Raw genomic sequence first — 24,528 nt, 5'->3', positions numbered from 1 at the left:
GTAGAATGAAAGGAGGCCTGTCAACTTTGTAATGAGTGATAAAAGTATGAGGCTTTGACCAAGTGACTGCTGCACAAATATTGTCTATAGGAAGCCTAGCAGAAAAGGCAGAAGATGTGGACACTGCTCTGGTATAATGAGCCTTAATTTTGTGTTGTAAAGGTAAATTAGCAGCTGAATATGTAAATGTGATACAATCAGATAACCATCTAGACAGTGTTGTTTTTGCCACTGGCATACCTTTTCTGGAATCTGAAAAAGAAACGAAAAGCTGTTCTGATTTTATGAACTCTTTTGTTCTATCCATTTAAAATCTGAGCTGTCTATGAACATCAAGCTTGTGCAGCATATACTCTAAGTTGTTGGTGTGTTTGGGAAAGAACACTGGTAAATCTATGAACTGGTTAAGGTTAGCTTCAGTACAAACTTTGGGTAAAAATGAATGTTTTGTTCGCTTGTTCGCAGGGACACTCTGTCAGCATGAAAAATCAAATAAGGAGGCTTTATGGAGAAGGCCTGTAGCTATGACACTCTACGGGCAGAAGTGATGGCTACTAAAAATATAGCCTTCCATGACAAATATTTCAAATCACATGAGGAAGCTGGTTCGAAAGGTGAGAGAATAATGCATGAAAGCATAAAATTTAGATTCCGTGGGGTAGAAGGGGATTTCACAGGTGGTCTGAGATGAAAGGTCCCTTTGAGAAAGGCTTTGAATAGCTTGTGAGACATTATGTTTAATCCTTCAAAGCCAAGGTGAAAATTAGAGATAGCGGCAAGTTGTACCCGAACTGTTGCTGCTGCAGCTCCTTTATTGAAAAGCATAGTCAAAAACTCTAATATGGAGTTAATAGGGGCTTGGTAGGGATCAATGTCATTTTGAGAAGCCCATATAGAAAATCTCCATTTGCTAAGGTATAGCTTCCTAGTAGAGGACGTATGAGACAATACCAATATATGGTGCACTTCATTTGAGAGGTTATGGAACCTGGCTATGTTGGGAATTGGAGCAGACAAGCTGTCAGTTTCAGGGACTGAAGAGAGGGATGAAGAGCACCCGATGAATGTGTCAAAAGATCTGGAACTGGGTCCAGAATCCAAGGCTCTTCCAACATATCTGACGAGGCCAATGAGGGGCTATTAGAATGATGGTCCTTTCCAGGGTTTTTGCTTTCTGCAATAATTTGGGTATCAAGGGAAGGGTCTATATTAGAACATCGAAGTTTCAAAACTTTGAATGTTCTAATATCGACCACTATTCAGCGAATGCTGAAAATAGCGAAGCTACAAAAAATCTAATTTTTTCTTAGGGAAAGAATTCGGTTGTACGTTTCTGTCGCTTCACTATTTTCAGTGCTGTGGTGGAAAGTTATGGGTTGGGTTCAGGTAAGTGTGTGATTGGGCGCGGGTTAGGTGAGTTAGGGTTAAGGCGCGGGTTAGGTATGTGTGCGATTGTGTGAATGTGAGAGTTAGGGCGGGTTAGGTGAGTTAGGGCTCGGGTCAGGTAGGTGTGCGATTGTGTGGACGTGAGGGTTAGGGCGGGGGTAGGTGAGTTAGGGTTAGGGCGTGGGTGAGGTGAGTGTGCGATAGTGACGGACCTTAGGGTTAGGGTTTGGGTTAAGGTAAGTGGATAGTTAGTGGTGTATGTACAGTTCAGTGTAGGGTTAGATGTAAGATTTTGGGTGTATGTGTGTGGATTGCTGTTTGTTTTGTGTGCTTGTGTTGTGTGTATGTGTTTTGGAACAGCAAATTTTTTCCCTAGGAAAAAAATTTGCTGTTCTGCATGTTCGATGTTGTACACGTTCGCTGAATAGGGGTTGATATTAGAACATTCGAAATTTTGAAACTTCGATGTTTAAATATAGACCCCAAGGGAATTGGTGGGAATACACAGAGGAGACCTGGAGGCCAATCGTGTACGAATGCGTCCCATGGGGCTTCTCCCGGAGGGGGAATCAGGGCAAAGTAGCTTCTGCATTTTGTGTTCATATGGTTGGCAAAAAGGTCACAGCAAGGCTGGCCTCACCTGTGGAAAATTCTCTCCGCTATCTCTTTCTTGAGGGACCACTCGTGAGGCAACAAAATTGCCCTGCTCAGCTTGTCTGCTATCACATTGGATTTCCCCAGGATGTGCATTGCTATCAGAAAGCGCTGGGTGGATGTAGCTCACTGCCATACTCTTAGGGCCTTGTGACAAAGGGTATAGGACCTGGTTCCTCCTTGTTTGTTCAAGTACCAGACCACCGACATGTTGTCCGCCTGAATCGCAATTGTTCCCAGAGGAAGAGAGTCCTGGAAGTACTGCAACACTAAAAGTACCACTCTCATCTCCATGATTTTGATATGCCGATGTGTCTCTCTGTTCGGTCCATGTGCCTTAGGCTGTTCTTCCCTGAAAATGCCCCCCACCCTATCAGAGAAAAATTTGTGGTCACTGTGGCCGCTGGTGAGGATAGGACAAAAGGACGACCTATCATTACATGAAGAGAGGTCAACCACCACTGAAGATCCTTTCTGCATGTGTTTGCGATCATTATGAGATGAGACATTGGGAGCTCTTGGTAAGACCATTGAGTGAATAACAGCCATTACAGAATCCGTATGTGCATGCGACCCAAAGGTATCGCTAAAATTGCAGCTGCCATCATGCCTAACAACTTTAGCACTTCTGATGCTGGAGCCTTGTCTTTGGATACAATGTTGTGGACCTGCTGACGAAGTAGTAAGACTCTTTCTGCTGGAAGTTTCAAAGTGGTGGTGGTGTCCAATTCTGCTCCGATAAAAATGATATGTTGTGATGGCAACAAGGCAGACTTTTCTGAATTTATTGTAATGCCCAGATGATTGCAAAGAGTAAGAGTGGTGTCCCTGGGTTGTATTAGATGATGCCTGGTGGTGGCGGTGAGGAGCCAGTCGTCTAAGTACAGAAACACCTGGAATCCTAAACACTTCAGGTAAGCCATGACCACTGCCATACATTTGGTGAACACTCTGGGGGCTGTAGTGAGACCAAAGGGCAGGGCTCAAAACTGGTAATGATTGGCTCCCAGCCGAAAGCGCTGATGATCCCTGGATGGTCTGGCCATTTTTAGAACAGTCCCACATCAGTAGAGCAGAATTCATCACTACAGATTCAGTTCTGAGCAACTGGACCCAAGACTCAGTCAGTACGACAACCTTGGATTTGAATGAGTCAGATATGATGAAATCATGAGTCAAAGGAGGAGAAGGTATTGGGGATAAAGTTATAGGATCCAGGAAGCAGGTCAGCTCCAAACCGCCAGTGTAGAGACAGGCATCAGGGAAGGAACTAGAGATGGTGAAATGAAGCCAACTAAATTCACCCTTGATTCAAAGGAGGGGGGTGGTGATGCCAAATTCTATCTTGGTCTTAAGAAAGTTCCTCCTCAATGATTCCCAATCTGCTTCTGCAGAGGCCTCAGTGGGATGAATCTAGATAGCTTCCTTTTTGATGAGTATCTGCTCAGTACTGAAGGATGAGACTTGTCATAAATAACAATTGCCTCTAGGGAAGACATAGTTGTAGCAGTCAAAGTGGCTGGTGGTGGACAGTCCTTACCTTGTGAACAAGGAAATTTTAGATCTGAAGAGGGTTAAGGATCCCTTGTTCTTCTTTTGCTAGAATTCTTAACTTTCTCCCTCACTGTTTCCTTTTCCTTCTTTTCATCCTCTGAACACTGAAAGGAAAGAGACCCATAATTATAAATTTGTTGTGTTTACCTGGAGGCTCTTGAACCAAAACCAGAAGCATAGCTTATTCAACTAGCACCCTGTGCTGGTACCACAAACCAGTGCCCTAGCCAAAAAAAAAAAAAAAAGGCATTTTATCGCAATAAATTATCTGATCATTATATTGTAGCGATCGGCTTATTACAGTTAGATCCACTCCTCCCCAGCTCTTCTATTGACAGCAAAAAAAAAAAACTTTACTGCAATTAAAAAAAAAAACTTTACTGTAATAAGATGATTGTTTATTACAGTTATAGCCACACCCCTCTCCATTAAAGAGCAAAACAAAAAAATAAAAAAGTTAATTCCTTCAACTGGCATTAACCCTGCCCCAGCCATTTAGGTCTCATTTCTGTGACCTGCCCCAGACCCTCCTTCCCCACATTTTATTAAAAAAAATAATTTCTTCTTTTAAAGTGTAGCAAATGTAATGCTACAAATGTAGCAAACAGCTGCTACCATTTCTTCCTGTAGTTCTTAAGTTTTAGTTAAAAAAAAAGAGAGACTTTTTTTTACATTTAAACTGTAGCAAACTGCCTGCTACAATGTAGAAGGTAGTTGCTTGGTTGCTACAATTTAAACCACACACACGGAGCACTACAGCTCTCAGGTTTGGCTTTTAAAAGTCAGTATTGCATTAAAGATAGATCCAGATTGGCTGATTGTGCCCCCCCCAAAAAAAACTTTGTGTCCAAGGAAGTTGCCCCTCTTCTTGTACTGCCCTAGCTACACTACTGAGCAAAACCCTGGCAAATTGAAGAGTCATCATTAAAGCGATCTGGCCCCAAACAAATGATACAAAATCATGCAGTGGAATTTTGTGCCCACATTTAATACATTTTTTGAAACTTTTATCCATGGTAAGCAACTACAGAAAAAGGGGCTACAATAGTAATAAAACAACCACAATAGTAATAAAACAACCATGCTAAAGATCTAACAACAGAAAAAGGAAAAGGTTATTTGTGTGTGCGTGTGTGTGTGTGTGTGTGTGTGTGTGTGTGTGTGTGTGCGTGTGTGTATAGATATATACATATATATATATATATATATATATATATAAATATACATATATGTTATATATATATATATATATATATATATATATATATATATATATATATATATATATCTATATATATATATATATATAAAAGAAAACCAAAAGGCAAACCACTAAATGACAAACAAAATAAAAATGCCAAGGAGGTTCCAAATCCACAGACAGAGTTTAATATACTTAAACAGTAATGTGAAGCACTTTTCGTCTGGTCGAATCACCGGACTTCTTCAGACCAGTCTAAAGGATCTGGTGATTCGACCGGACGAAAAGCACTTCACATTACTGTTTAAGTATAGTAAACTCTGTCTGTGGATTTGGAACCTCCTTGGCATTTTTATATATATATAATGTGTGTTTGTATTTATACACTTTTTAAGCTGAGAGGTGAATAAACTAAGCAGCTGCCTAAGCATCAAGAAGAATCAGGAGTATATAAATAAAACTGAAAAACTACAACTTCAAGAAAGAAAAAGAAACAGTTATCCCAAACCAGAAAACTACCAAGGAATTTGGTTAAAGCAAAAAAGAAGACTATATACTAACATAAAAAAATGACAGCACTTAACTCGCTCGGAGAGAATCAACTATTTCCAATGGCAGCAAATGAGATGTGAGGCAAAGTAGGGAGTATGGAATTATGGGATAATAAAGTTCAGGAATTCGAGGCAAAGAGCACAGTCCCACTAATCATATAAGATGGAAAGATGAAACAATATCCTGTTGTTCTATCACCTTTCTGTTGACTCAAAGAAAATATTCCTTGGTGCTTAGTGTCCTTCCCCAATTACATCTTGTGCTTATTAATTTAGGTGGAGTTAAAAGGTATGGTAGCCCTCTTATCTTCACAAACATACACACTCACTCACAGATATCACCACAACTACTTTGTTAAACAATTCCCCACCCGACTGTACTTAACCATTTGCACTTACCCATTTACACACACACACACACACACACACACACACACACACACACACACACACACACACACACACACACACACACACACACACACACACACATACACACAAACCTGCCTTACCTATTCCCTGTCTAATCCCTTCCCCAACTGTGATCACTCAGGCCGAAACATTGTTTGTGTCTTTCAGCTTTTCCCGGTTAGGGGTCGCCACAGCGGAACTCCGGTCCGCTAATGATTGGCACTAGAGTTTTACACTCTGGCTTGCCAGGCCTAACGCACAACCTTCAACGAAGGAACGCCCATTCACACATGTCGCCACACAGAAAATGCTCTAACTGAGAATCGAACGGGCAACGTCTAACTGTGAGGCGACAACGCTACCGCAGCACCACCACCGCAGTTCACACACACAAACACACATTCATCTGACACTACTCATATCTCTGCATATACTCACACATGCAGCCACACAGATACACATATGCTCACACCCTGTAATACTACCTATCTGCAAAACTTCCCAGTACATATCTCTAAAGCAACCTCACCCATTAAAAGTAATGGGCAAAATGAGCTTTTGGCTGAGTTCATTAACATTGCTGGCAGTTAGGATCTATGCAGCCTAGTGGTTCTCTGAATCGTTCGGTTGTGTAAATTCCTTAATATAGGCTTTCCGTGGAGAACAACAAATGATTAATTACTATATGCTCTTCCCCTGGATTGCCTTACTAGCATTTGTGGTAGGACAGACGGACAGTCCACTGTGGTGCTGCACCTATATGAGGTAAAACACTGTGGCAAGACTGATTTTGCATTGGAAATCATTACCTCCAATGGTAAAAAGGGCCTGCTATCAATGGTAACTTTTCTGAGTAGTACCACTGTATGTCTGACCAAAATAGTAGCGAATCATTTACAGACATTAATTGCCAAAGCAAAATAAGGTGTTTCACACTCAGAGTCGCCCAACAAACTTTATTTTTAGTTTCTACCCAGTGTAGATTCACAGAGAAAATGTTACTCTAGTATGAGACAGAAAACAACAAAGCTCTAAGCCCACTGAAAAGTTCAAAATGCACAAATACCACCTGTTAACATTCCACACAATGAAAGTGAACAGACTGTCCATCTGAATACCAGAAACAGTATTTCAGACTGGTGCTCAAGGACGAAATAAAATGCTACAGAGCAGCATGCAGAGCCATCCAGCTACACTGGTGTCAGCTTTCTAAGTTCTGTTTATTTATATATGTAACGCATATTTATTTATTTAGTGCAATGCTTGCACTTTCTAAGGAAACTTAGGAAGGCAAAATTAACCAAGCTCCATACTTCAGACCTTTTATAGGGGCACCATTGAAAGTGTCCTGACCAACAGCTTTACAGTCTGGAATGGGAGCTGTAACAATCAGGATTGGAAGGCTCTAAAGAGAGTTGTAAGGTCAGCAGAAAGAATCACTGGCATCTCCCTTACACCTCTGGAAGATCAACACAAATGCCAGTGCATCGACAGGGCCAAATAGATTTCCATTGATCCAACGCATCCTGCCAATGATCTGTACACTCACCTCTCTTCAGGCAGGAGATACACAAGCCTGTATTGTAAGACCACCAGACCAAATAACAGTTTATTTCCACTCTCCTTTAGACTGATGAACTCTTGTGAAAAATGAACCATGAGTCTATTGCAACATTCACCCACTTCTGTTACATAACTAGCCTATCAAGTGGCTTATTTATGGATGTGCAATAACCAAGTGCAATACTAAGGTAGCTCACCTACCACACTGAAGGACTGTAAAATGCAATATACAAACTATGCAATAATTCAGTCTATTCATAGATATGCTATTGTTTCAATTTTATTTTTACAATATTACCTTCATATTGTTCCTTGTCTTCCTTGTCTCCTGTTCTGGGATGGGTGTGGGTCACTGCTGTCCTACTTTACTTACTAATTGCTACTTGTTAAACTTCTACTGTGATATTTTATTAATTTTTCTCTGTCTATATGTGCATCTGTTTCCTGCATTGAGAATGAAGTATTGTAACTTCATTCAGCTACACTGTTGTGTAGTTCTGAATGACAATAAAGTTTTCTTTTGACTTGACTTGGTTTGATTTAACAATTGTTGACTGGATAAGTCTGACTAGGACAGAGCCTATTTTTTGTGGAGGCCCAAGGAGAAATGCTCCACATGCATGTCTTTGGAATGGGGGAGGAAACCAAAGTACCCAAGTATTTCTGAGATTTTTATTTCTATACTGTGGAGGGATCAAGTTGCACCGCTTCCCCCAAAATACTGTCACACATGGAGATCTAGGGACATGAAATACATGTTGAATGATACACAAAGTATAAACTGCCTATAAGAGAAAGCATGCTGTACCTGGGATTATACAATAATAGGTAATTAACATAAAAAATGTAAACTATGAAGGGACAGAGCAGTAATCATGGACATGGAGATTCTGCATAGTAATGTAACTAGTTTGGAATAAATTAATTAATTAAAATTCTAGCACAGCCTGGTGCAGAAAATAACTCAATAATATCAAAAAAAGGGTACACCTCTCTCTCTCTCTCTCTCTCTATATATATATATATATATGTATATGTATATATATAAATAAATACACACACACTCATATATATATATATATATAGGCAAGATTACAATGTCAACTGGCAAAATGTTGACATCAAAAAGTCAAAAGCATCGATGTTGACACACCAGTATACATGGGATAAGAAACAGCCTCGGCATATGCAAAATTAAAATGTAAAAAATAAATAAATAAAACATTGTTTGTTTTGCAGAGGGCAAGCCTGCTTGCAGCCCCCCCCCCACCCCCTGCTAATTAAATATTCTAACTCTGAGATCATATAAACATGGGGTAAGGGCATATTCTGCAACCTGTGAATTGTGTGATCTTGAACAACTGTCAATAAGCTCCTTTATCAATCATAAGCAGTCAACTAAACAGCTGTTAACCAAATACACACTCTCAACATTTTGCAGGGAACCTATATATCTATGTCTTTGTATAAATAAATACACACGCATGCACGGACACACACACGCCTCTGTAAATAAATATATATATATATATATATATATATATATATATATATATATATGCAGATATATATATATATATATATATATATATATATATATATATACATATTATATATACGTACAGAGGCATACACTTATGTACAGCTAATTCTTGGTGCAGTACTAAGGATAAATAAGGGATACTGTTGACTTGGGAGTACACAGGTATTTATTTTACATGGCTAAACATATTGAAAAAGAACATTACAGTCCTTATTTTAAAATGAGGATGAATGAATAATCATTAGTAATACAGTTACAATGCATAACAAGTACAATACAATAACAAGTACAGTCATATTACCTCTTACTGTTTCCAACAAGAATGGCACCATCTTTCCTCCAAGTGATTCTTGGTGTTGGCTGTCCCTTAGCAATACATGCCAGGCTGACAGACATACCAACATGAACAGTAGCTGTATGGGGACCATCTTCTATGACAGGAGGGACTGTATGTCAAATGAAACAAAATTATATGTTTTAATTATGTTTTGCATATTATTATTATTACTATCATTATTATTTATATTTGTTTACCAGAATAGTGCAGTGATCTCAGTGGACCATTTACAGGCAAAGCCCAGGTGAATAGGATCATATAAGAAATGGAAACAACATTTATACAGATACAAGAATATGCTAAAACATATGTACATATTTACGGATTTAAGAATACATTATACAATTAGGTTTAGATGCCAAAATACTGCAAAACACAGAAGGAAACTTGATACCATGCTTAGAGGAGCTTGGTGGATCCTTTACTACAAGCAACTATGACACAGATGGCTTACATTAAAGAAATAACATAGCATCTTGTGTAAGGAAACTTAGTAGAACAGTAGATGTTCGAATGAGCACTGCTGCAGTAGCCTTTGCATAGGATACAACAGATGGCTAGTTTCCAAAGCTTTAGGGCACCTTCCACCTGCCTAAAATATCAGTCTTCTCGAGCTGAGCTCAATCAATAGACAAGCCTTTCAGAGCTTTCATGTCAATAGAGAGAGGGAGGCTGAGCCAAAAAGGACAATGCTAGGAACAACAAAAAAATGTCCACACCTTGGCATAAACAACACAGCAAACAACAAGGGGGGGGGGACTTAGCAATTACTGTAGCAGTGATGACTTGAACATCTATTCTTGTGCTAATTGATACTGCTGCAGTAGCCTCAGCTACAAAGGTATATTACCCTACCTTACTACATTTGGGAGGTGGAGCATTTTCTATCTTTGGCAATAAAAACATCCTTGAACAAAAACCTTTCCCCAACTGGTAATGTGGAACTGGTTCTATCATTGTGGGACAGCATGTGATGAAGGACAGGTGGAAATAAAAGTCTGGTGGATGAGGGATTATCCCCTGGAAAGGAAGAATGTTCTTCCACTGCCATATGTAATTTTGATGAATGATCTTCAGAACCCACTTGTCTGAAACTATTGCCAAAGAGAACATCGAGATTCACATTTTCTAGAAGGGAAATCAGACTGCCATAGTAAGGTGGGGGGCAAGGTTTCTTAAATAATCATTCTGACTTGTTGGACTGTTTTTGGTATAGCGAGGTTCCAGAATTATTTTTGGAACCCCCATCGCCATTTCTTCTTAAACATTTGTTTACCTTCATTTTGTTGAGACAGTGCATTTTGTTTTTTGCCAAAACTGGATGAGGGGTTACAGAATCCCTTACATAATTTGGAAAAGGAGGGCTGAAAAATCTTAAGAGATTCCCTGTATCAACTAATCTTTTTCAACAAACTTTTTGATCACTTCAGCAGCAGAGGGGGGCAAAAACTAAATCTCTCTCTATCTAGAGGAAATTTTAAAATCTCATTTTTAACATCATCTGGGAGGTTCTCAGAATGCATCCTAGCAAATCTCCTCAAAACAGTACCAGTGGCCATAGCCCTGAAAGAAATATCAATGTAGTCATACACACACTGTAAACAATGAGTTGTGACTTGTACAATAGATGTAACTAAATTATTTTAAGCAGATTTGTCATCACAAGAAAACACTGCAGACAAAAGACAAAACATTCCTCATAGTTCACAATTAGTCAGAACAAATCTTAACATATGAGCCTGACAATTCAAAATTCGGAACATCAAAGTTGCAGAAGCATACACTTGCTCCTCATCAATTATTTTCCCATCTTTGTCAGAAAGTGTAGATTGGAATTAACTAAATGTTTAGCAGCAGTAGGACTAACTAAAGCTATAGATAATGGGTCAGGTTTGGGAAGACTGTATAAAAACTTAAAAGACTGAGGAACCTTATTTATTTATTTTTTATTCGACATTTCTTTACCAGAATGGTCCGACTGGGCAAAAGCCCATTTTCAACCAAGGCCATGACAAAAAATCTCCATAGGTTATCAAATAACAGAAGCAAATAAAACAAAGATATCAGGAAAGGTTTTTTTCTTTAATACTAAAGAAAGGAAAAAAGGAAAAAGAATGACCAATGGTCAGACTAATAGACAGCATGGAGGGGGGGGGGTGAAACCCTAACGCACATGAAAACAAGATAGGAAAGAAACTGAGGAAGAAGTTTAGCAAAGTTCAATAAACTTCAATAAAGTTTGACAAAAAAAGGAAGAATCACTTACCTGCACTTGAAGCAATGGAATCACGTCTGTGCTGGATGGTCGCAAATGAGATCTGGGGAGCTAGAGGAAATGTGAGGCACCATGGGAGAGGGAGGAGCTCCATGCCCATACCACAAGTCCTGCAAAGTGGTCAAACTGGACCTGACATCTGATCCCAAGACCCATCAGTGAAGACGAAATGGACAACATCAGATTTCTGGTTATCTACCCATACAGCTAAGGCTACTACAGCAGTGATGAATATAAAGAACATAGTACAGTTGTGTAAGATGAACTTCCCATAACAGCAGAAGTTCGAATGACCACTGCTATACATTGTATCTGTCTTTTTAATGGCAGCTGGATGATTAACAGGAAAATTGCAGGCAGTAACAGACACATCCTCCAGTGCTGACAGAACCGGAAGAATGGGTGAAGGTTCTAGAAATTTCTTCTGTAACAGCTCATAGTATTTTCTGAGGGACTGAAAAACCTCAGTGTTCTCAAACTGAAAACACTAGCACATTCTAGAAATACTTTCAGAGAAACAGAAAGAGAAATTCCCATAGAGAGATATAGAAACTGAACTCGCCTCTGAATTTGAATCAGAAATCTGAGGAGAAAACTCTGCATCTGTCCCTTCATCTTCCTGTCCACATTCAGAATCTTGAATCTTTTCAGGAAAAGAGGTATCCCTCTTTCTTTTACCAGAATCTACTTTATAGGTAGGATCAACAACCTGATTTTAAACTCTGAGACATGCACAGAAAACTACTCCTGTGTAAAGAAGTTTGAGAAGGAGTAGATTCATGTTTTGTTTTCTGTTTCTTTTTGACAGGAAAAATGAAGCTAACAGTGTCATAGCAGCAGCTTCCTCAGGGATGGGTACAACATTCTAACAGAAGAGGGAAACCTTCCCTGTTCTCACTCCTGGGACAGACTCTCCCTTAATAACTGAGGGGATTCCAACAGTCGCAGAGGACGTGGCTATCAACCAGTCCATAGTGGCTGTAGGTGCTACACCAGAGGGAACTGAGGTAAAAAAAAATGAGTGATCTGAGGTACAACTAATGGTCACCGTAGAGTTATCCACCTGCAGCTGAGGCAAATTGCTAGCCTGCTGTGGTAGCAAAGGTTGCTTACTTAACTTTTTCTTTTTGTGGCTTTAAGAAGGACTGACTGAGGGGCCAACAGTTTGTTTCAAGGTCAGGATGAAAATGGTGCCTCATTCCCAACACTTTGCCAGCCCCAAAAATTAAAATACAATTACTTTAAACAGCTTTAAAAATGACAAAAAATAGAGCTCTCTCGTTTAAAAGTACAATTCAGTCTCATGACAGCCCATTAAAATGCAAACTCCTCGCTTTGAAATAGCTTTCCTGAACAGGAAAGTATTACACAATAACATTTTTTTAAATGAAAGATTTTTTTACCCCAAAGGGAACTTATCTGCCCAGCAAAAGAACAGCACAAGCTAATGGTTAATCCTCAAAAGTCTTAGAGGAGCATACTCTTTGGCGATAGGAAAGCTCTGAAGGGCTTGGTGCCTAAACCTGTTTTTTTAGTTAGTTCAGATGAAACTGGCTGATGGTTTGGGTGCATGAAAGTGCCTTGAAGCTTTGGAATTTGGCCAGCTGTTATATCCTATGCAGAATATAACCCATGTACCTAGGGCTACTGCAGCAGTGGTCAATATGCATAACATATGATGTTTCTAGAAGAGGTATAGAGTGAAGAAAGCTTTAGGAAGGGATACAAAGGGGAGAAGAATAAGAAATAAGTAAGAGTAGACAGGACAGGAAGTGTGAAAGATGAGAAGAGATAAGGAAGGTTCAAAGTAAAGGCTAAAAAGGTCATGCAGACAAACCATTCAATAAAAACTGCAAGAAAAGGCCCAGCCATGCTAGAGTTTTCACTGTATAATACCTTAAGCATCTTATAAAGGAGGCTTGTGGGATATATGCAAATGATCCCTTAAGGGCATACTGTGTTTCATCTACAAGGCATCTGAATGCCCATGATGTTTTACTTTTTTAAGTCTTTATTGGTACATTCAGGATAGTAAGCCAAACACCACAGCAGGCTAGCAGTTTTTTTTTATTGACCTCATCAGCCATGTAGCTGAGACACTGTATGTCCTTTGCTATCAAGAGGGGATTATGGGTAAGGGGAGTAGCCTGAGACCTGGATCCAAAGCCTGATACTGGCTGAAGTCACATCCTAGTCAGATGCAGTAACCCAAACATTTAGGAATGGAGAGAAGAGACAATTATCAGATAAAGCATTAAAACAGATGAAAGCATCCCACCCCACCAAAAAACATTTGGAAAAGGTAACTTAAGTGCCCTCCAGAAGCTAGGCAAAGCTAGGCACTCCTGAAGCCACCACTGTAGAAGATTACACAGGTGGGGAGCTTGGTAAGAAAATGAAAGAAATCTTGAAGTTTCAAAATGCACCTGTGGAACTGCCATCAATACCTGGAAGGCTTAGCACATACCCTAGGTAGGGCAGCAGTGCGCCATTAGCTCCATCAAGTAGGGGGTCCTAAGTCATGAGTGGACAAATATGCTAACACTAAAATCTGAATAGATAATCCTATATTTCACAAGAAGCCAATGTAGGCTGCCCAGAGCATGTGTAATGTGCTGGTAATATGCTGTACCAGTTGGTAGCCTTACAGCAGAGTTCTGCACCATCTGCAAGTGGTCCAATTCAGTGTTAAGAGCTCTCAGGTAAAGGGCATTGTAATAATCCAACCTTAAAAAGACCAAGGCATCTACAGCAATTGATAGATAACCTTGAAATAACAGGTGCTTGACCTTGAAATTGTCGGTAATTTGAAACATGAGGATTTAACTATGGCTGACACCTGTTCCCAAAGTGTTAGTCTAGAATCCAAAATAACACGAAGATTATGCACCTTATCAACAAATTCAAGCTTAAGTTGAACTGGGAAAGGGAGGGGTCCAAGAGTTCCTTAAAACTGCTTGAACTTCCAAGGCCTCAGTTTTTGAGGTGTTGAGTATCAGCTTATTTTGAATTAATGAAAAATGCAGTAGCATGGCGAGGGTGGTGCAAAGGGGCATATGCCCTTGGCGCAACCTGTTACAGGGCACAATCTGAGTGCCGTCCCTGCATTCTTTTTGTACTGGCATTTCTAAGTGACATTTTTGTGCTGTTGCTGGAAGGAAGGGGGCATGTGCTTCAGATTGCCATGAGCAGTCTATTGGAGTATTTCCTTTTTTTTGCTCTTTAATATAAGCAAGGGGGTTACAGTGGTGCGGCAGTAGCGTTGTTACCTCACAGCAAGAGGTTCTCCCGTTCGATTCTCAGCTTGGGTTGGGAGTGCCTTCTGTGTGGAGTCTGCATGTCCTTCCCGCAGTCAAGTGGGCGTTCGAAAGACATGCATTGAATGGGCGTGCCTTCGTTGAAGGTTTGGCATCGGGCTGGCAACTTGACACCATAAAAAACAGCTGCCAATCATTAGCAGACCGGAGTTCCGCTGTGGCAACCCCTAACCGGGAAAAGCCGAAAGCCTAACAAACAAACTATAAGCAAGGGGGTTGGGTGCTAGTTTGGAGACTGGTATTGGGTGAGTCAGCTACACCTCTGCAAAAAATGTAAGGCTTCTATATTGTCAGACAGAGAATGCTCACTTGCCATATCTTATTGGGGAAAACAGAGATACATTTGTGTGCCATCAGCATAACTATAGTATGCTAAAACCATCTTCCTTAACAGACCACCTATAGGAAGCACATAAACCATGAATAGTAGACAGCTTAAGATAACACCATGTGGTACTCCCCATTCCAAAGGATATACACAAAATGAATCAATCCTGGAATAGACCTTTGGGAAACAGCCAGACACCCAAGAAATGTTCTATGACTGAGCTGGAAACACTACAATATGTTTGCAGACGTTCTATCAGAATGTCATGGACTATGGTATCACATGGTGCTGAGACATCCAGGAGGACCAACACTGAATAGCATCACCAATCTCTAGCCAAAAGATCAAAGTGCTATACTTAACTCTTTGGTGTGCTGAAATGTGTACATTCTCTGCTAACACATTATACACACATACAAAAAACATACAAAAATATCCACTCCGCCACCCAACAAGGCAGCTGCAACAGTTCCAGCAGAATCCGTAGTGCAACAATAAGCATTCTACTTCTCAAAAAAAGAAAGAAAAGGAATCAAGCTCTATCCCACCACAGTGATCAGTTTTCAAAATTAAAAGACTGTAAATCACTTCCTGATACCTAATTCATAATGACTATCATGTCAAATGGTAATAGACAGAAACTTAACAGCAATGAAGTGAACAGTAATCAAGGCAAAGAGAAAGAACAGAAAATACAAGGTAGTTCCACAGAAAATATCTACGTATGTAGAAATTTTGGGGAAAAGAAAGAAGCATGTCTTAAACACAAAAGAGGAAACAGGTATGGTACACCATGGTGTTCAGAATGTACTGATGTAAAAAAGAAGTTATGTTCTTACCATAACGTTCCATGTGAGTTGTTCATCTCGCCTTTGTTCTTACACACGGGTTCGGAGCCGATCCCTCGGCCCCGAGTCGGCCACATTCCAAGCTCTGCGTCTAAGAGAAGCTCGAGGCACAGTCACTATCCCATGATCCTCTCCTGCTAATCCTCAGATCTAGTTTGCTATGAAAACCAGACAACAGAAGACATACCCGCCTATACATGCATACGTATCAATACACATATATACGTATATACACAAAAATGTAAGGACAGATATGCGCATATATATTACACATGTCCGAATATGAACGCATACATAGAGACAGGCAGTCCAAGGGGACCATGAGAAAAGACAACCAGCCACCAGACGTACCTGTTCTTCCAGAAGACAGAGGGGGAAGGAGGGTGGGAATGTAAGAACAAAGGCGAGATGAACAACTCACATGGAAATTTATGGTAAGAACATAACTTCTTTATGTGAAGTTGTTCGATCTCGCCATTTGTTCTTACACACGGGTAGCGTCCCTTGCACCCTAAACCCTGGGTGGCTCATGGGAGAACATTCCTGAGAACAGTGGTACCAAAGGAAGCCCTGTCCCTGGAGGCCCTGTCCACTTTGTAATGAGTAACAAAGGTATGAGGTTTGGCCCAGGTAGCCGCTGCACAAATGGTATCTATTGGTAAGCGAGCAGCATGGGCTAAGGAAGTAGAAATAGCTCTAGTAGAATGAGCTTTAGCTTTGAGCAGAATAGACTGATTGGAAGATGAATAAACACAGTTTATGCAGTCCGAAAGCCATTTGGATAACGTGATTTTTGTTACTGCAAGACCTTTCTTATTATCTGCATGAGAAACAAAAAGTTGATCCGATTTCCTGAATTCTTTTGTTCTGTCCAGATAAAATCTCAGCTGTCTGTGCACATCCAATTTGTGTAACATGTATTCCAATTTATTGGTATGGTGCCTGAAAAAAGTGGGAAGTTCTATGGACTGATTAAGATTAGATTCTGAGCAGACTTTTGGTAGAAAGGACGGATTAGTACGTAAAGTGACCCTATCCGGGTGAAAGATCAGATACGGGAGTCTAATTGACAGTGCCTGTAGCTCTGAGACTCTGCGAGCTGAAGTGATTGCAACAAGAAACAGGGTTTTCCAGGAAAGATATTTAAGTGGGCATGACGAAGCTGGTTCAAAGGGTGATAACATGAGTTGGGATAGCATCAGATTTAAATTCCAAGGAAAAACCGGACTTCGAACGGGTGGTCGGACATGATAAGTTCCTTCATGAAAGCTCTACAAAGTCTGTGAGACATAATTGTAGCGCCCCTTTCACCCACATGAAAATAAGATATGGCAGCCAGCTGTACCTTTATGGCGGATGTTGAAGCCCCCTGATTAAAAAGAGTAGATAGAAAATCTAGAACCTTATGAATAGGAGCAACCAAGGGATCTATACCTTGTTTGGAAGCCCAACACACGAAACGTTTCCACTTGCTCTTGTACAATTTTCTAGTGGAGGTTTTGTGGGAAGAAAGCAAAATATGTTGTACTGCTGGAGACAAAAGATCTGACCTGGCTAAGCTGGGAAGTGGAGCAGCCATGCTGTCAATTTGTGGGACGAAAAAGAGGGGTGAAGAACTCCTGACAAGTGGGTCAGAAGGTCTGGCACTGGGTCCAGAGTCCAAGGTTCCTCTATTTGGTGAGCTTGGAGGAAGGGGAACCAGATTTGTCGAGGCCAGAATGGTGCTATCAAGATGATCATCCTTTCTAGACCTTTAGCTTTCTGCAGAAATTTTAAGATTAGTGGAACAGGAGGGAAGGCATATAGGAGACTCGGGGGCCAATCGTGCACAAGTGCGTCCCTGGGGGTGCCCTCCGGAGGGGGAAGTAAGGTGAAATAGCTTCTGCATTTTGTATTCAAGGGGGATGCAAAAAGGTCGCAGCAAGACTGGCCCCATCTGCGGAATATCCTTTCTGCTACTTGATTTTTGAGGGACCACTCGTGAGGCAACAGGATGGCTCTGCTCAATCTGTCCACTATTACGTTGGACGTCCCCCGGACGCGCATTGCTATGAGAAAGCATCCGGTGGACACAGCCCATTGCCAGATTCTCAGGGCCTCTCTGCATAAGGGGTAAGACCTGGTTCCTCCTTGTTTGTTTATGTACCAGACCACTGACATGTTGTCTGTCTGAATTGCAACTGTTCCCAGAGGTAAGTAGTCGTGAAAGTGTTGCAACGCCAGGAACATTGCTCTCAACTCCAGGACATTGATGTGCAGACTGTACTCCATTTTTGACCACTCGCCTTGAACTGTTCTTCCCTGGAAAAGTCCCCCCACCCTATCAGGGAAGCGTCCGTGGTCACTGTGGCTATGGGGGGGGGGTGAATGGGCAGCCTATCGTAAGCTCGTGGCTGTTCATCCACCATCGAAGATCCCGCTTGCAAGACTCCGTGAGCAGGATGTTGTGTGACAATGGTAGCCGTTGGTAAGACCACTGCGTGAAGAGTAGCCACTGGAGGATCCTCATGTGCATTCTCCCTAGGGAGACCGTGATAAGGGTATCTGCCATCATGCCTAAAACGTTCAAGACCTGTGTAGTGGGGACTCTCTTGTTTTGTAGAAGAGTAGAAATCTGTTCTCTCAAGGCTGAAACTCTTGTTTGGGGAAGCATGATCAGAGTTAAGGTAGTGTCCAATTCCTCTCCTATGAATGATATATGCTGTGAGGGCGACAAGGCAGATTTTTCGAAGTTCAGCATTATGCCTAAACGGGAACAGAGATTGATTGTATAGTTCCTGGCTTGCAATACGTGATGCCTGGTGGTGGCGGTAAGGAGCCAGTCGTCTAAGTATGGAAACACCTGGAATCCTAGTCGTCTCAGGTGGGATGCCACTACTGCCATGCACTTGGTGAACTCCCTGGGGGCTGAGGTGAGGCCAAAGGGCAGAGCTCAAAACTGAAAATGACTGGCTCCCAGCTGGAAGCGCAGGTGATCTCTGGATGGCCTGGTCATTTTTATGTGGTAGTATGCATCCTTGAGATCTATAGAGCACATCCAATCATTCATTTGAAGAAACAGAAGGATCGATTGTAGCGTGACCATCCGGAATTTCTCCTTCTTCACGAAGGTATTGAGTTTGCTGAGGTCCAGTATCGGCCTCCAGTCCCCTGCTTTCTTTGGAACTAAAAAGAACCTTGAGTAAGTTCCGGATCCTATTTGGTCTGCCAGGACTGGCTGGATGACTCTTTTTTCTAACAGCCTTTGTATTTCTATGGCTGCCTGATCCTGCAGAGTGGGTGGAACATCTGGGAATCTTTTTTTGGTGGGAGGATTGTCTAAGAGAGGGATGTTGTATCCTCTGGTTATTATGCTTTTTACCCAGGAATCTGAAGTGAGATTTAGCCAGCCCTCTTGGTATAAAGCCAAGCGACCCCCGACTGCCTCCAGAGAAGAACAGCCGGGCCTCCCCTCAGGAGTGCTGGAAGGGCTTCCCAGGAACACTATCCCTGTCACCCTGGTTCTGCGGACCCCCTCTGCCGCCTGGGTGTCGTCTTCCATTCCTTCCCCCTTCTCAGTCTCTGGAGGGGGTTTCACTAGGTGTGGATTGGAAAGCTCCCCGAGTCTTCCGGAACCACATTTTTCCACCTCTCTGCCCTTTGGGGTATGGTCTAGAAGGGGTGGAAAATGGACCCCTATGGCAGACAGGGTCTTTCCTTCTTGCTCACACCTAGTGAGCGTCTCCTTCACTTTGGGCCCAAACAAGGAGGAGCCATCAAAAGGGGCATTAACAAAGGAAGACTTGAAGGCTTCCGCAAAGGAGCATAGGCGCATCCAGGATTGTCTCTTCAGAGCGATCGCTGAAGCTGCAGCCCTACTCGATCCCTCGGCTGCATACAAAATGAGCCGCATGGATGAGTTAACGATAGAGTTTAAGGTATTGAGCTGTGCTGTCACCTTGTCGGAGACAGCAGCATCTGTGGTACCCTGTAGAGTATCTCCCAATTCCTTGAGGAGATCTCTCTGAAGACGGGTAAAATGAGTGAGGTATTTCAGCGATCGCATGGAAAAAGTCACTGAACTAAAAATGCACTTCCCGTACCTGTCCATCGTCCTAGAGTCTTTGTTAGGAGGATGAACAGAGGAAGATGCTTCAGACATTTCTTTCTTGGTGGCCGCCGCCACCACCATAGCATCAACTGGGACTCCCTTGGTGAGATACGCTTTATCCTGGGGAGCAGTGATGTACTTATTGGGCCTCCGAGGGGCTGGTTCCAAAGTGTCAGGGGACTCCCACACCCTTCGAGCTATTAAATCCATTAACTCGTCGAAGGGCGGAGTTACCCAGGAGGTGGAAGGTTGAGCCCCAAAGGCCTTCAGCAACACCAACTCATCCTCAGTGGGGGTAAGTGACTGCCAGTCACCCCTCTGTTTGAGAATTTCCAGGATGTCGGCAAATGAGACATCCTCGGAGAGGACCGTGGGGACCCCTCTGACTCATCCAAGTCAGTGTCCGATGTCAATGATTCCTGTGGGGAATCAAGGTGCCTCATCTTGCACAATCTCTTCCTTGGGACTTCATCAGAGGGGACATCTGGTGAAGCTTCCGAGGAGCAGGGTTCACCCTCTGGGGCTGACTGAGGCTTTGGGTCTCTACGCTTGGTGGGGACCGGTGGTGCAGAGACAAAACGCGGACCTTTCGGGGAGGGAGAAGAGGAATCTGAAGATGTGAATGTCTTACCAGACAAAACCTTCCTCATGGCCTCGAAGGCACCGGAGCCCCAGGCCGAGGACTTCACCGGTTCTGAAGAAGATGGTAGCCTCCCCGGGCCCAGAACCACGGGCTCCGATCCAGAGGACGGAGCCGAACTAATCTGTGCCGAGGCACCGAGGGGAAGAGTCGGAACCAAAATTTCGGTTCGACTCTCCCTCCCGGAACCAAGGAGAGACTGTCGGCTCCGAGACTCCTCGATGGGTACCGAGGGTGTCAAGGTCAGTGGAGCCGAAAGCACTAAAGAAGGCTTCAGCTTCGGGGGATCAACAATCATCAGATCCTCGACTCCCGGCTCCGATGACTCAATGAGTCTCGAAGGAGGATCTATGGATGGAACAGGAAGGGCTTCAAGCTTCGAAACCAATTGGAACAAAACCGCAATTAGTTTGGATAAGGCCGTGTTCTCCATCAGCTTCTGCACCACTCGATCCACATCGGTGTCTGACAGTGCTCTGGAGGAACGGGTTGAAGAGGTCACCGAGCGAAGGATCGATGAAGGGAGCACCTTTGACACCGGCTCCAAGGCCTGGACCTCGCCCTGAGGCAGCAGCTCAGTGCTCGGCTCCAAGGTCTGTGGAGCCGGCGACTGAATCTTAACAGAGGTACTCGGAGCCGATGACCTGGGCTCCGATACCATCGAAGACTTCGACCCCTCCGAAGACTTTGATGACTGGTCTGCCTTCTCTAATGCCTCCTGAAACTCCGGCTTCAGGAGACCCCTCTCAATCAGTTTCCTGCGTCTTTCCATCATCACTCTGCCACTAAATGAGTGGCAGATGGAGCAGTCCTCCTGAAGATGGAGAGGGCCTAGACAGTAGACGCAGGAAACGTGGTTGTCTGTTAAGGACATTTTCTGTCCACACTGGCAACGTTTAAAACCAGACTTGGCTTTCTCTGACATATTCTGAATAGAAAAATACAGTATGAATACTAATATGTATATAACTGTATATATATATATATATATATATATATATATATATATATATATATATATATATACACACACACACACAATAACTAACCTGACTAAACACACAGGTAAAAAGTTACAACAAGACGTTAACTAGGAAAAAAGGTACTTCACACAGAAAAATCTGACAGAGCCCTGACAGAAAGATATTGGCCTAAGGCCTAGGAGCAGCTGCTCCCACAAATTCTTAAACACTATTTTAAACACTATTTTAAAACAACACGTGCACACACACACACACACACACACACACACACACTACTACTAACTAATACTAAGAAAAATCTCTAATTATTTTTAACTTTTTAGAAATATATAGAATTTTTTTATATAGAAAAAAGGATACTGGCCCGAGCTCTCACTCGACGTTGAGACCTGTTGCAGCGGCAAACTAGATCTGAGGATTAGCAGGAGAGGATCATGGGATAGGGACTGTGCCTCGAGCTTCTCTTAGACACAGAGCTTGGAATGTGGCCGACTCAGAGCCGAGGGATCGGCTCCGAACCCGTGTGTAAGAACAAACGGCAAGATCGAACAACTTCACATCTGTTGCTTTCAGTAAGAGTTTAATCACTTTCTGTGGTGTGAAACAAACCTGTCTGAAAATAGCATAAATCTATCTTCCAGCAGGATTTGGATGACAGACTAAAGTGACACAAGCTTGTATGAATGCATATCTGGGAGAATCACCATTTTGGAGAAGTGTTTACATATTAATGAAAAAATTGCAGCATTTCATAAGAGAGAATGTCACACTGCCAAGTGGTCTGTATAGTGAGAACATATGGATCATATGGCCAGAACACTCAGATGCCATTTCTGGAGTACATATTTAATGGGAGCAAATACAATTATGTTACTTTTACAGTGCGGTATGTTCTTGCATCAGTTCCAAACATTAAAATCTAAAAGAGATGCAGTCAAAAGGACATAAAAAAATCATTTGACCCTTCATGCACTACAGTATACATATATAAACTACTTTTCTGCACAAAAACAAAAATTAAATGCACCATTTATTTCTACAACTGCAACCTTTAATTCATTTCATTGTTGGTTTTATGTTAGAACATTTAATTTTTTTAGTGGTTTAATTTTTTTCTTTTGACAAACTGCTCAGCTGTATTCAAAAGATTATGCACATTACTAATGCCATAGATTTTAAATCCATTCTATTATTTTTTAAGCTTTTAGCTTGATTATTGTTCCTGTTTTAAAACAGGTCTTTCTTTTGTCCAACACTCAAAATATTAGCAAAATAAAGAATATATCCTCAACTACAAAAAGTATATTTTAAACTGACACAAAGAAGTAAAACAAATATGAAAATAATGTAGATTTTGTCTCTGAAATGTTTGCTCCATACCATGCACTGCAAGACTGAACTCTCGTGTAGTTTTGCCTGCAATGTTGCTTGCAACACATGTATAGTTTGCTCCATCCACTAAATCTGCATTGTTAATTTGCAGGTAGCGTCCACTTGCTAAGATACGGATTCGAGGTGTAGCCTAATCAAGCAAAAAAAAAAGTGTTAAGACAATATAAATATAATTATTGCATGCAGTAACATAAACCACCATGGAAGTCAATAATCTGTGGAAGTTTGTCTCATTTATCCATTTATTTTTCATTTGTTAACACACACATGCTCACACATATGCATACACATTGAATTTTCTGTATTTTTACAGCAAATTAAAAATAGTGTAACTCACTTCACTACCTTGCCACTACATGCATGAACCATGAAAAAAACTGAAGGCACAGGTTCTCTATGAAGACATGTGTCCATGAATAATCTAGTTGATGCACCAAAGTATTTCACTCCATCATGCCAACATAAAGTAATTCAAAAATATCCAATGCAAATAAACTTCATTATATACACACTATGGAAATTGAGGGGCAGTATAGCACAGCTAACAAGATGTAAGGCAACACTCTGTTGTGCTTTCTAGAACAAACATTTGCGGATGGATGGGAAATGAAAACACATAGACAGGAACTATATGTGTAAATGTTGTGTTGGACACAAGAGGAGTATGTCAACAGTGCTGAGCAAATGTATATACATATTAACATACAGGCAGACAAACTGTGAAATAGGGTCTATCACTAAAACAGAACAAATAGTTTCTCCTGCCTTCACACACAAAGACAGCTGGCACCTCTCATGACCAGACCTACAGCACATATACAACTCCACCTAAACTGACAATCTCCACTGGTTCCTCAACAAATTCCCAGCTTTCACAGTGGAAGAGTTCCAACTCACCCATCACCCAATGTGCAGCCATTCTGCAAGTCTCGCCTCCTGCAGGAAGTTGTTGGCTAAGGAGAAGAGTTCCTGAGGCCATCTCTCTTATTATTCCCCCTTATGATCTCCGCAAACTTCAGGTCAACAGGTGGAAGACATAGGGGGAATGCTGCACTGCTGTCTTTAATGTCTGGGGCAGGTGATTTTATTGAGGAAATCAATATGCCTCTTCTTGCAGTTATGCATATCTCCTTTCCTTAGTGGGGAGAAACCGAGAAGGAAGTGGAAGGAGAAGCTGACCCAGATCTGTGGGAAAGATCCTGCTGTTGATCAGCTTGTGAGCTCATTTCCACAGAGCTCACAAATACTCTTTGCTCAGAGCAAAGATAAGTAATTTTAAATAGATTTTTTTTCATTTTTACAAGATATGTAATAGTACTGCTGCTTTATTTTCAAATTATTTATTGTATTTTCTACCCTTTATCACTGTAAAGTGCTACGTTTTTCACTAATCTTCCTGCTGGTTTCTCTGTACTGTAGTTCTTTTAAAAGTGTGTTTCTAGCTAGTTTGCTTGA

General features: G+C 41.6%; 1 protein-coding gene across 1 annotated transcript in view; it reads right to left on the bottom strand.

Annotated features, from left to right (window-relative positions):
• Window positions 1-24,528, bottom strand: part of HMCN1 (hemicentin 1) — a 5,606,893-nt gene that overhangs the window by 989,092 nt on the left and 4,593,273 nt on the right. The window contains exons 72-73 of the mRNA XM_044085314.1: window positions 23,062-23,203; window positions 9,165-9,309 (exon numbers count right to left, since the gene is read on the bottom strand). Coding sequence (XP_043941249.1) covers window positions 9,165-9,309; window positions 23,062-23,203 — 287 coding nt within the window. The remainder of the gene's footprint in view (window positions 1-9,164; window positions 9,310-23,061; window positions 23,204-24,528) is intronic.

Source organism: Protopterus annectens, chromosome 10.part0 (genome assembly GCF_019279795.1).
Source record: "Protopterus annectens isolate FY-2018-M chromosome 10.part0, PAN1.0, whole genome shotgun sequence".
Classification (NCBI taxonomy): domain Eukaryota; kingdom Metazoa; phylum Chordata; order Ceratodontiformes; family Protopteridae; genus Protopterus; species Protopterus annectens.
Note: the sequence above shows the minus strand (reverse complement) of the source record. Positions and strands in the feature narration are given on the sequence as shown.